This window comes from Bos grunniens, chromosome 1 (assembly GCF_055505025.1).
Source record: "Bos grunniens cultivar Pamir isolate PY7600 chromosome 1, Bosgru_T2T1.0, whole genome shotgun sequence".
NCBI lineage: Eukaryota > Metazoa > Chordata > Mammalia > Artiodactyla > Bovidae > Bos > Bos grunniens.
In genome coordinates this window covers 62,925,599-62,940,248 of record NC_141165.1, presented here as the reverse complement: position 1 = coordinate 62,940,248, position 14,650 = coordinate 62,925,599, and the positions used below count along the sequence as shown (strand labels likewise).

The window sequence follows — 14,650 nt, the reverse complement described above, 5'->3', positions numbered from 1 at the left end:
CAGTTCTTCTGTGTATTCTTGCCGTCTCTTCTTAATATCTTCTGCTTCTGTTAGGTCCATACCATTTCTGTCCTTTATTGAGGACTGTCCTTCATCTTTGCATGAAATGTTCCTTTGGTATCTCTGATTTTCTTGAAGAGATCCCTAGTCTTTCCCATTCTGTTGTTTTCCTCTATTTCTTTGCATTGATCGCTGAAGAAGGCTTTCTTATCTCTTCTTGCTATTCTTTGGAACTCTGCATTCAGATGTTTATATCTTTCCTTTTTTCCTTTGCTTTTCGCTTCTCTTCTTTTCACAGCTATTTGTAAGGCCTCCCCAGACAGCCATTTTGCTTTTTTGCATTTCTTTTCTATGGGAATGGTCTTGATCCCTGTCTCCTGTACAATGTCATGAACCTCAGTCCATAGTTCATCAGGCACTCTATCTATCAGATCTAGGCCCTTAAATCTATTTCTCACTTCCACTGTATAATCATAAGGGATTTGATTTAGGTCATACCTGAATGGTCTAGCAGTTTTCCTACTTTCTTCAATTTAAGTCTGAATTTGGCAATAAGGAGTTCATGGTCTGAGCCACAGTCAGCTCCTGGTCTTGTTTTTGCTGACTGTATAGAACTTCTCCATCTTTGACTGCAAGGAATATAATCAATCTGATTTCAGTGTTGACCATCTGGTGATATCCATGTGTAGAGTCTTCTCTTGTGTTGTTGGAAGAGGGTGTTTGTTATGACCAGTGCATTTTCTTGGCAAAATTCTATTAGTCTTTGCCCTGCTTCATTCCGTATTCCAAGGCCAAATTTGCCTGTTATTCCAGGTGTTTCTTGACTTCCTACTTTTGCATTCCAGTCCCGTATAATGAAAAGGACATCTTTTTTGGGTGTAAGTTCTAAAAGGTCTTGTAGGTCTTCATAGAACCCTTCAACTTCAGCTTCTTCAGTGTTACTGGTTGGGGCATAGACTTGGATTACTGTGATATTGAATGGTTTGTTGGAAATGAACAGAGATCATTCTGTCGTTTTTGAGATTGCATCCAAGTACTGCATTTTGGACTCTTTTGTTGACCATGATGGCCACTCCATTTCTTCTGAGGGATTCCTGCCCGCAGTAGTAGATATAATGGTCATCTGAGTTAAATTCACCCATTCCAGTCCATTTCAGTTTGCTGATTCCTAGAATGTCGACATTCACTCTTGCCATCTCTTGTTTGACCACTTCCAATTTGCCTTGATTCATGGACCTGACATTCCAGGTTCCTATGCAATATTGCTCTTTACAGCATCGGACCTTGCTTCTATCACCAGTCACATCCACAGCTGGGTATTCTTTTTGCTTTGGCTCCATCCCTTCATTTTTTCTGGAGTTATTTCTCCACTGATGTCCAGTAGCATATTGGGCACCTACTGACCTGGGGAGATCCTCTTTCAGTATCCTATCATTTTGCCTTTTCATACTGTTCATGAGGTTCTCAAGGCAAGAATACTGAAGTGGTTTGCCATTCCCTTCTCCAGTGGACCACATTCTGTCAAATCTCTCCACCATGACCCGCCCGTCTTGGGTTGCCCCACGGGCATGGCTTAGTTTCATTGACTTAGACAAGGCTGTGGTCCTAGTGTGATTAGACTGACTAGTTTTCTGTGATTATGGTTTCAGTGTGTTTGCTCTCTGATGCCCTCTTGCAATACCTACCGTCTTACTTGGGTTTCTCTTACCTTGGGCGTGGGGTATCTTTTCACGGCTGCTCCAGCAAAGCACAGCCATTGCTCTATAGTTGCATTAATTTGCCAAGACTGCTATAACAAAGTATCACAAACTGAGTGACTTGAACAACAGAAGTTTATCATCACATTTCTGGAAGCTGGGAGTCCAAATTCAAAGTTTCGTCAGGGTTGGTACCTCCTGAGGGCTGTGAGGAAGAACCAGTTTATGCCTCTCCCCTTGTTTCTGGTGGTTTGCTTAACCTTGGTGGTTACCACACCTTGGCTGTAGGAGCATCACCCCATCCACTGTCTTCATCTTCACAAGTTAATCTCCTTGTGTGAGGGACTGTCTCCAAATATCCCATTTTTATAAGGACACCAGTCATTTTAGTTAAGGCCTACCCCAAAGACCTCATTTCAACTCGATGATCTCTATAAAAACCCTGTCTCCAAATAAAGGTACATCCTGAAGTACTGGGGCTTAAGACCCTAACACAGGAATTTTGAGGGAATGAAATTCAACTCACTACAGTAGTATTTGATTTTAAATGACTTTGGGAGGGAAAGGGACACCCAGATCTTCAGAGTGATTCTCTATTCCCTCTATCACATCTGAATGACTCCCCTTTCAAAGCTGTATTAGGCCGAGGCTGTGTGTCCCTTTCTGTTACCATCTCTCACCAGCTTCGCTCATTTTGAGCTTCTTGACATTTTTTTCCTTAGTTTGTCCCCATTCCTAACTCTCTATGCCCTAAATCTCAGCTTCTTCCCCAGCAATGCCTCTGGTCTCATGGCTAGCCATTACATAAGACATGGAAAGTGGTACTATTGCTTCCGCCTCTGGCTCACAGGCCTTCAATTACCAAATAAAAATAGGTTGGATCTCTGTGCAAATGAAACCATAGTCAGCCCCACAAATCATAGTGAGGCAGCAGCAACCCTCCTTCACAAGAAAACTCTCAAGTGCATAGAAGCTCTCCTGACTTCAGGCTATCCCCACACTTGCCCCCTACACATAAGATACAAACTAATTTTACAGTAAAAGATTATCAGAGAAAATATCCAAGTACTTTTTATTATGCCTGTACTGAAAGTTACTCTGAAGTGGCTTTGTGAGGGAGAACATTTTAATCTGTAAAAATATTGCATTTTATCCTAGAACTAGTAGAATAATCTTAAATTTTGATATGATAAAAAAAAATCATTAACTGAGAAGAAGAATAATCTGATGATTGAATAATCTTATCCAGTTATAGAGTGAGAAAGAAATAAAGTATACTATAAACTACACTTAAGCTAATCCATAATAGGAGTCCTTTGGATGCAAGATAAAATGTTGATATATCTAGAGAAGTTATAGGTCTTATGGATATGCTTTTATAAGTGAAATATAATGAAGTACTGAGAACCCTAATATCTATGGATGTTTATATCAACCAGTTCGATATCTTGCATTACATGCAATACTAATACAGCAGAAATGGTTGGCTCCCTCTCATTTCCATAGTGCTTTTTCAGTGTGGTACAATGCAAATGGAAATGTATTCTGCTTCCACTGAGCACATTTCTGTACAGTGAATCCAGGCAAAAATAACATCATTAAAGTAGTACTTTAAAGTTTATTTAATCCAACCCCCGGTCACACATGACCCGAATAATTCACTTGCCAAAAATGTCATCTAGTGTTTGATTTCCAGTGTCTGGTGATGAGGGTCACCATACCTTACCCCAAAACACCTTCCACTTTTACACAGTTGTGAAAATATCAATATAATATCTATTTTTTTACTCACTGAAGTACTCATTCAGCTGTTTACCAGTTCAACAAATATTTATTGAGACCCTGATATGAAACCACCAGACACTAGACAATGTGCTGTTATAATCTTTGTGGAGGACTTAGACGTTTATGAAGAGCTTTCCACAAACATCAAGCCATTTAATCCTCACTAAAACCCTGTAAATAAAGTCTGATTATAATTAATTCATGATTTACACTAGAGAAGAGAAAATTAAAGTTCAGTAGTTAAGTTACATCACCAGTGAAAGCAATGAGACTCAAACCCATATTGTAATTCTAAATGGTACTTTCTTTCAAATATGTAAGCTAACACAACAAATTCATCTACCCTTCACATATCACCTAAAGATACCGCAGATTCCTGTTATGTTTTCTCTTTCCCCAGTAAACATCTCCAGGTCCTCCAACTTTTCTTCATAAAGTTTGGAGTTAAAACCTGGACATACCCAGCACCAAACATCACAGCCCAGATGAGACAGGACATGGCCAGAAAAGGGAGAGAACTATTACTCCCATTGAGACACATTTTAAACATTGTAGTTTATAATCAGATCAGTTTTGGTTAACCAGGGAATACAGTTGAACTTTTTGAACTTGCAGCCAATATACACTATCAGAAACTCATACCTTCATACCCCTTTCTCTGTCCCCTCCTAATTCTACCCTTTTCATAGTTGAATTTTGAGACTTAATCACAAGACTTGAAAGCATATCAAACACCCACACTTGGCACAGTTACTGAGGCAGCATCCTTAGAGAGTGGAGGTCAAAAACACAGGGACTGGTAAAGTTCTTTGGCTTTTCATTTTACTTCACTTTTATATGTATTTTTAAATTTATTTTTCTATTTAATGGGCATACACTTCCAGATTCAAGCATTAATACTACTAGTAAATAATAAATACTCAGAGCTATGCAATATTTCACATAAACTATTTAATTTCATTAGGACCCTGTGAAGCCACTGACAGATGAAGAAACTTGGGTTCCAAGAAATTAAATAAGTTTGCCCAAAAGTCACACACCAAGAACATGCTGGAGCTGGGATTCCAACCCAGATATATCTGACTTTGCCCCAGCAAGCTTTCTCTCTACCATAACCACTTTTTTGTTCTCAATAACCGAAAGCATCACTTTTTGTTTCTTTTTCTTATGACTTTTTAACTGCTAGAATGCTTTTCACACAGTAGACCACAAAATAGTGGACTGTTTTTTCTTTTCAATTAGGAGTTTTGCATCATTCTGGCTTTTAGCCTAGTATTAGGCTATTATTACAGGTCCATTTTTTTAAACACATTTCTGATTATGTGGCCTTTTTCTACCTCTTACATTTGTCACTAATCAAACTCATTCTTTTCCCGTAAAACTACTCATTGAATTTTATTCTTTACCTCATTAAGATACCATTATTGTCTCAAATGAGAAACTTCACACTCATTACTAATTCTGCCTGCGTTCTAACCCCAACATAGAATTTTTCATCAAGACTACACTTCTTATTTCCCAAATGTCTCTTAAACTCTTGATGCAGGCCCCCATAGTATTTTTCATATCTTATTGCACTGGGCCCTAATTGATCCACCTGCTTCTAGTCTCCCTAGCTGCATTCCACCCCATACAATAGCACCACATTTATCTTTCCAACCATGTAGCTAAATATTTTTCAACTTTTTATAAGCTGACCCCAATCTATGTTTCCTGCTATGTATATCTCTACTCCCAGTCCCCTCATGCCCACATCTAGGCTATGTGACTCACCCCTATCAAATATCCCATATTCTTTCACAACTTCCTTTTATGAACGCCATTCCCTCTGTCTGGAATGAGTTTCTTGTCCTGACAAAGACCCATCTCCTATCACCTCCCATACTCCTCCACGTTTCCTTCAGATAGAATTCACTGTTCTGACATTTTTGCTAACAGAACATTTTTGTACATAATTCTTGGATAAACATTTATGCTTTGTTGCAGTCATTTTTTCATTAACTGTCTTTCCTATATGAATATGAGCTCCTCAAAAACAAGCATCCTGATATTTTTGCTTATTACCTTAGTAAAATACCAAATACATAGTGAAAGTGAAAAGTGAAGTCGCTCAGTTGTGTCCGACTCTTTGCGATTCCATGGACTGTAGTCTACCAGGCTTCTTTGTCCATGAGATTTTCCAGGCAAGAGTACTGGAGTGGGTTGCCATTTCCTTCTCCAGGGGATCTTCCTGACCCAGGGATAGAACCCAGGTCTCCTGCATTGCAGGCAGATGCTTTACCCTCTGAGCCACAGCAGCTTCCCAAATACATAGTAGATGTTCAATAAATATTTGCATGAAAGAACAAGAGTTATTTCCTCTGAGATCTGAGCTGACCGGAAATTTTCCTGTCATAGTGAAGTGAAGTGAAGTTGCTCAGTCGTGCCCAACTCTTTGCAAGCCCGTGGACAGTAGCCTGCACCAAGCTCCTCCGTCCACAGGATTTTCAAGGCAAGAGTACTGGAGTGGGTTGCCATTTCCTTCTCCAAGGAATCTTCTCAACCCAGGGATCGAACCCAGGTCTCTCGCATATATACGAGACCAGGTCTCTCTCTTCCTGTCATATATACTGGTCTGTTTAGTTACCGCCACATTTCTTCCTAATTGGTATTCTTTGTTTTTGTACTGTTAGAATTTCAGCTTTGATATCTCCTGTGCTTCTCAGGCTATCTTCTCTTTTACGGTTTCAAAATCATCTTTTTCCTGAACTTTTTGACTCCACACTAAGTCATGACAGATAGACTTTTGTGTATAAGAATTAAAAGTCCTCAGATACTAGTTGATAAAAATTTCCTAACTCTTTGATGTGGATTTTGATTAATAACCATATGATAGGTGAGAATCTGCCCTTGGACTGAATTCTTCAGTTCCCTTCAGTCATCTGGCATCCCAAATTCTCTACAAGCTCATTTGGGCTGATGTTCATATCTCAGTAATGCCACATCAGCATTGGCACACAGATACACAAGAGAATGTTATCTGCCCATTTTGCAAATGGGAAGATTAGACCCAGAATGACCAAGGACACTATCTGATATAATTAAGCAAGTGGATCCTCTCCCAAAAAGAAGGTCTAATAAGGCCTCTGCTCCCAAAACTGGTTTGTTTCCTTCCTTATATGCCTACATATTTGTGTTTTATTTCCCTAAGGGCTTTATAGAAATTTCTATCATTTGCAATCTGTTCTTCTTAGTTATATAAATCTATTTTCTCTTAAACCAGCACTTTTCTTTCCTTGACTTAAAAAAAGAAAATAAAGAACCAGCTTTACTAAAAACATGTTTCAGCTCTCCTACACTTCAGTAAGTACAGAAGCTAAAATTGACTTACTTTACTGCATGTTGTGTCATTCACCTAATGGTATATTCTGAGAGAATAACCTCTGATTTGAAACTGTAAAGGCACATCTTAAGACTGGACAAACTTAAATCTGGTGTGAGTACAAGTCATGAAATTTTTTTATTTAGTGTGTCCTTGGAAATTATCCACTTCCCTGGTGGCTCAGATGATAAAGCATCTGCCTGCAATGAGAGTGACTTGGGTTCAATCCCTGGGTCAGGAAGATCCCCTGGAGAAAGAGATGGCTATCCACTCAAGTACTTTTGCCTGGAAAATTCCATGGACTGAGGAGTCTAGTTGGCTACAGTCTATGGGATTGCAAAGAGTTGGACACAACTGAGCAACTTCACTTTCACTTGGAAATTATCTAGGCTAACCTTTTTCTTCACTAAAGGCTAACCCTTAACTGATCCACCTGCTGGATCCACCATTCTGAAAACTGAAGGTCAGAAAGGCCAAGTGACTTCTCTGGGGTAATTGAGGATTATAAACCAGGACAAGAGCAGAATTCAACACTTCTGAATCCTTATGCAGTCAGTGCCCTTTCTACTTTTGGCCATTTCAAGCATGGAGACCACACCTTGTTATTACCATGCTTAAACTCAAATGGTAATAGAATGATGGCATATGAAAGCAATTGTTTAATCTGTGAAAGTTTCTCAGTCATCTCTGACTCTGTGCAACCCCATGGACTGTAGTCAGCCAGGCTCCTCTGTCCATGGAATTCTCCGGGCCAGAATGCTAGAGGTGTTCCCTTCTCCAGATGATCTTCCCAACCCAGGAATCAAACCCATGTCTCCAGCATTGCAGGTGGATTCTTTACCAACTGAGCTACCAGGGAAGCCCATAAATATTGGACTGAGTTGCCATGCCCTCCTACAGGGAATCTTCCCAACCCAGGGATCAAACCCAGGTCTCCCACATTATAGGCAGATTCTTTACAGTCTGAGCCACCAGGGAAGCCCAAGAATACTGGAGTGGGTAGCCTATCCCTTCTCCAGAAGATTTTCCCAACCCAGGAATTGAACCAGGGTCTCCTGCATTGCACGCAGATTCTTTACCACCTGAGCTACCAGGGAAGTCCCTCTTTCTTATTTAATTTGTAAGAGAAAAGAAAGCCTTCTGATATATTTCAAACCAGTCACCACTTTGAGTATGGAAAAATACATCGGTTTCTGAACACACTGATGTCTTCAGATCTATTATCAAAGAGTAAAATTACTGAAGGTCTACCATATCCTAGGTATTGGGAATAAGGAACACCATGGACCTAGTTGCCTGCCTTATGCAGCAAGCCAGACAGGAAGATGGATACTATATAAATCATTATAAACAGTTAAGAATTAAAATAGGCAAAGAGTGAATGGACTGCTGAGGGAATGTGTTACTGAGAACCTCAACCTGATTTGAGTCATCAAGGAGTATGTCCTTGAGACACTGATATTGAACCTGAAATCTAGAGGATATGTAAGCGTTCCAATGAGAATATTCCATCGGAGGTCATAGCATTAGGAAAGTCAAGAGTGCATAGAATGCTGCATGGTTGTACTTAGAAAACTGAGAGATGTACCACAGAGCTAAGGCAAATGGAATTACAGGAGACAGAATTAGAGACACGAGTGTAGTGTAACCAGATCACCCAGAGACATGTAGCTCATGTTAAGGACTTGGGAATCCATTTAGGCATTTTAAGCAGGGCAAACTGTGATCAGATACACATTTTTAAAAGATCATTCCAATATTATTGGGATAATGGGTTGAAAGGATAGCATGTAGACAGACCAGGCAGGAGGCGAACACCTAGGCCAGGAGAAGCATGCATAGAGTCTGTACCCTAGACCTCCCAGGGTAATTCAGTGGTACTCTGTATTCAAATAACATATCTTGTGTTTCTTCTTTGTCTTTTCTAATGAAAAGAAACCCAGTTAATCAACACTGCTCTTAATAAACACAATTTTCAAAAAAGATAGCAGTCACCCAACATATATTTTAAAACTATTATTTTTCTGTAGGACATGTTTTTTGTTGCATTGGGGTTGTAATTTTAATTGTATTGGGGCTAACTGCAATCATTATCATTGTAAAGAGCTTCAATTCAGATGATACCTTTTCAGTGCAAATAACTTGAGTGAGCCACCAACTCGACTATCAAAGTAACAGTAAAGTGCCATCTATCGTGTTTGTTTTGATTATGCTCTATGTTAATTTTTTACCTATGATTTTGGTATAAGTTGGATAGTACACATGGATGGAATACATAAAATCATGCACTGACTTCATGACAAGATTAAAAAATATTCTGTCAAATCATTTTGAGGATTGCTGCAATAATCAGATATTATAAATTACACAAACTTTTGGGAAAAATTTGCCTGAAGTAATTTTAGGTTTTCAAAAATAATTGTTTTCACATAAATAAGCTATGTTATTTTCTTATGGAAACCAACGGATTGTATGCATCACCTTGTGTGATATAAGACCTAACTATAACATATAGATGAATGCGACTATGTATTATTCTCTTTTTGACAACCTGAATTATCTTTTGGGTATTACTCCGAATGATAAATCAAGTGATTTAAAAGTAGAGCTCAAAATTGGAAAATTGAACTTGTAAGTGCTTTTATCTTAAGTAGATGATATGTTCATGCACCTTGAAGAGTAAGTGCTCTAGCTTTGAGCTAACTTTATGACAATAGGCTCTTCAGTGAGTGACTTTAGGCTAATAGAATATGCAGGTCCTGGGAATCGGGGTTAAGTATGAATTGTTATTCATCGTGAAAGCCCAACTCAGCATATATGTAAACTGTCTTACTCTGACAAACAGCACAATGCATTCAACTGTCATTGAATAATTTTAAGTTTGTTTGGAAGAAAGACTAATAATTTATTTTTAAGCACTACTTTTATATATTATCTTTTTTTTTTAACTTTTCCTTTTTATTTAAAAGAGAAATGGCTCCTACTAAAACAATATGGAAAATTCATTTTTCTCCCAAGTGGCCTAAGTGAAGTGAAAGTCGCTTAGTCGTGTCCGACTCTCTGCTACCCCACTACTATACAGTCCATGGAATTCTCCAGGCCAAAATACTGGAGTGGGTACCCTTTCCCATCTGCAGGGGACCTTCCCAATCCAGGGATTGAACCCAGGTCTCCCGCATTGCAGGCAGATTCTTTACCAGCTGAGCCACATGGGAAGCCCAAGAATACTGGAGTGGGTAGCCTATTCCTTCTTGAAGAGATCTTCCTGACCCAGGAATTGAACCAGGGCATCTTGTGTTGCAGGCAGATTCTTTACTAACTGAGCTATCAGACAAGTGGCCTAAGGGGTATACTAATTAATGTAGAATCACTGGTTTTGAGGGGTGTAGATTTTGTTTCATTCTTCTTCTAGATAACTTTTACCAGTTATTTCTTTCTGAAATCCCTAGTTTCACTGACCATTAAAGACAGCAGGTAATGATACTCCCAAGTTCCATTCTCCAGCATATAGGACCTGGTGGTAAATTCCTGCATGTCTTCTTCATGTTCCTAAAACAAAGGATGCTGAAATGGAAATCAAAAGGGGACTTTTATGTTTAATTGTATCTGTCACTGCCACTTCTGTTCCAATCTTGGGCCTGTATGTGCCGTGTACTTTTAAATTCCTCACCATTTTCCTGTATACACAAAACCTGGGGAAACAACAAACACTGTTGTATCTGTTTATTTCTTCCAGGTTGGACGAATTGAAGATTTTCTATACCAGTTGGAGGATAGTTTCTTAAAAACTAAAAAACTGAGAACTGCTCGAAGGCAAAAAACAAAAATGAAGCGGCTTCAAACTGCACAGCAAAGCTAGTCACTGGGGAGCAGGTGCCACCACAGAGAGACATCCCAGAGAAAGGGGCCGTGGCATCCCACCAGCCTGCCTGTGACAGCCTGTGTCAAAGGCCTAAAGCCACAAGGATGAGGTGGTGCTCCTCTTGGCAAAGATGTTCCACACTGCATTAATCTCAACTGGCAGCAATAAATGTTCTCAGCAAGTTTCACCTGACTCTTGTTCAAATTCATCTTAGTTAAATAGCTTATCAAATAACCATTGCTGCCTCTCTCACCTGTCTTGTCCTTTCAGCACTGACTAAAGTGCAGCTGCTGCTGCTGCTAAGTCACTTCAGTCGTGTTCGACTGTGTGTGACCCCATAGACAGCAGCCCACCAGGCTACTCTGTCCCTGGGATTCTCCAGGAAAGAATACTGGAGTGGATTACCATTTCCTTCTCCAGTGCATGAAAGTGAAACGTGAAAGTGAAGTCGCTCAATCGTGCCCGACTCTTAGCGACTCCATGGACTGCAACCTACCAGGCTCCTTCATCCATAGGATTTTCCAGGCAAGAGTACTGGAGTGGGGTGCCATTGCCTTCTCCAAAGTGCAGCGGGTCTACCCAAGTACATTTTAGTATGTGTGCATATTCATTACCAATCAGTCACATACAGATATAAACGCAGAATTTAAGAATTACAAACTGATAATATACTTTATTGATTTTCATAGAGATTACCAACATAGTATGGCTGATATCAGTTATATCATTAAAATCTGTACTTTTTCCCTCTGGATCCTTCACATCCCCTTGGCCCTTAAATCACTCAACTCAAACACACATATTTGACAAAGTAATGAGTCAAGAATCATTACTGAAGACCTCAATTAACACCAGTAAGGAGGTGTGAGAATAGAGTAAAAAGGTGGAACCCAGATACAGAGTACAATAAATAAGAAAACGTAAATTTTAAAAAGAATGGAGAAAATTAATAATATCTCAGAGTACATTAATAACATGAAAAGGGAAAAGGGTAATAAAATACTTACTGCTGAATTTTTCATTATATGGTGAGATTGTAAAGAAATCAATAATTCAGGCTTCAGTGTATTTTAGATTTGTATAGTCATAATTATGTGAGATATAAATATTTTGAAAGTTTGAAACAAATTATGACCTTGATTTCCCTGTAGACCATTTGCTTAATTCTTACCTTTAACAAAGAGTTTTTCTCTTTTCTCCCCCACTCCACCCAGAGATCATCATTGCCATCACATTCCCTCAGGTTAGATATTAATGGTAGTCAGTTAAAGATAGGGGTATTTATGAAACTCCTTTTGGTTTCTAGACCCAGACCAGCACAGCATCTCAGTTCTATTCTTGTAAGTAGCAGAAAATAATTTCTTTCCATGGGCACTTGAGTCTGTAGCCAGATGTGGGAGCCTAAGACAAATGGCTCAGCCTTCCATTCAGCCACTTCTGCTGTTCTCTCTCTTAATCACTGTCCAGGAATTTCCTTTTATTAAAAAAATTATATATATATATATATACACACACACACACACACACACACACACACACATATACATAGGCTTCCCTGGTGGTTCAGTGGTAAAGAATCCACCTGCCAATGCAGGAGATGCAGGAGACACGGGTTCAACCCCTGGGTCAGGAAGATACCCTGGAGAAGGAAATGGCAACCCACTCCAGTATTCCTGCCTGGGAAATTCCATGGACAGAGGAACCTGGTGGGTTACAATCCATGGGGTCACAAAAGAGTCGGACACAACTTAGCGACTAAACAACAAAACAATACACACACACACACACACACACACATCTTTACAACATCTCTAGGAGATAAAGTTTGCTGAGCTTTGAATTTTAACTTCAGTGTTAGGATTTTATTCTCCCAAAGAATGTCTATATTCTCTAACATTTTTTTGTTTTGTTTTGTTTTTCATCGTCTCAGAATCTTAGCATTGGCTATTCTGAAAGACCTATTGATATTCTCATTCTGTAGGTGTTCAATTGCTTTATTTTTGTTCTTCAAAAATTAGTGTCCTGTCATTCCACAGTGCTGAAAGATTATATTTGAAAGTAATACAGTTACAATTATTAGATTATGACTTCACTCTGTGACCATTTTCCCCAAATTCAATACTAAATATATATTGGTTGTTTTTGGCTTGGACTTGAGTAGGGAAACAAAGGCAATTCTAGTTGGTCTTAGAAAGGATGATTTAAAATGGAAATCAAAAAAGTTCTGAAGAAAAATTTTTTGAGAAAAAAATTAATCAACATTCATGGCTCTTCAAAAGGGTATCAAATGTTTAGGATTTATGATACATATAATAGCAAAGTCCACAGGAATGAATTTTGCTCCTGGTTTCAATATTAATGTCAAGAGCCTTCAATAGCAATAATGTAGTATAATTCACAACACTTGGCCTCCCATTCCTTGTTTTCGTCTGCAGATGAAGGATTTGTAAAGCAGTATTGTATTAGTTTAAAAATTAATACCAGAGAAAGCAAAGTTTACAAAGTACTTTCAGAATGCTTATTTTATACCAACTTCATAAGAATTTCATTGTGTATCCATTTTCTCCTTTCATAATTGAGGAAACCAATCCAAAGAGGTTAATGCTTGCTTGATTCCAAAGATCTGTTTTGTCCCACACTTGCTATTTGAAATGCGGTCCATTGACTAGCAGCACCAGCATCACCAGGGAATTCATGAGGAATGCAGAATTTTAAGCTCATCCCCAAATCTACTGTATTAAAATCTGCATTTTAACAAGCTCTCTGAGTACTTTACATATGCCCAATAAAGTTTGAGATTTGCTCTTTTACCATATTAGAAAATATTTTCCTGTCAGTTCAAAGTTAACACAGAACGTGATGATGCAGCTACTCTTAGATTTTGGCCCTCAAATATTTCCTAATATAATCATTTCTGCAAAGGATTATATACCACAAGAACCAAAAAGTTAACAATTCAGTAATAAGAGGATATGTGTTCTTTCTCTACCATTTTACTCTAAGATTTTATCCTGTAACATTTCAAAAACATAAAGTGAAACAAAAGAAACATATAATGGCTGAAAAGAAGTGGTATACACTTCATGATACACTCCATGCTCTAAATACATCAATGGTTTCCTGTGTCTTCTCCTATCATTTCTCCTGTGTCCCCCCAACATTTGCTGACATGCATCTAGATAAGAAGCAGAACTCTGCTGATCTCTAGAGCTAGGGGCAACTTATCTTTCAAAATACCTCAACAGATTCTTCCCATTGTCTACATTAGGGTGATTAATTCTGTACATAGGATGTATTGGGGAGACTGCCACTGCATATTCTTCTATAAGAAATAGTTCAGAAGTCCCACTGCCAAAAGGAAAAACCCCAAAGAAGGCCACCTATGATCACATGAAAATCCTCTGTATTCTGACCTTCATATTCCTTAATGTCAAGTACTTGATCCTTCTCAACCATCCCTTCATCATCCTTCAGGGCATTTTGGTGTTGTTTGTATGTGTAGGGTTCAGAATATATAACCCTGAAATATGCTACACTGGCGTGTTTATTATTTTGAATTAAAGGTACTCAAGAAACTGCCAAATGCAAGAAGAACATTCTGAACTTCCTTTGTTCTCCCAAAAGTAAAAAATAAATTTCCCATATATGAAAGATACCCTCTCTGTACCAGGAGGTGAAAGACATCCTAAGACATCTTTATCTCCAGAGTCGGAAATCAGGTCCAAGAAGGCAGTATTAAACAAACCTTGTTACTTCACCATTTACAAACCCCAGCCCAAATCCTTCTGTCTTGTCAATTCTAAAGAAATTTATCGTTTCTTTGCTTAAAAGGTATAAAAGCTTCCTGCTTTGGTCACTTCTTTGAGTCTCATATCTTTGTGAGGCTCCAGCATGCACAGATGTAAGTTAAATTTGTTTTTCTCCTGCTAACCTTTTTATTACAGG

At 38.6% G+C, this 14,650-nt stretch overlaps 1 protein-coding gene across 1 annotated transcript in view; it reads left to right on the top strand.

The window, feature by feature from the left end:
• SPATA16 (spermatogenesis associated 16) overlaps window positions 1-10,892 on the top strand; it is a 283,069-nt gene extending 272,177 nt beyond the window's left edge. The window contains exon 11 of the mRNA XM_086318894.1: window positions 10,580-10,892. Coding sequence (XP_086175020.1) covers window positions 10,580-10,702 — 123 coding nt within the window. The 3' untranslated portion in view covers window positions 10,703-10,892. The remainder of the gene's footprint in view (window positions 1-10,579) is intronic.
• Window positions 10,893-14,650: the final 3,758 nt, after the last annotated feature.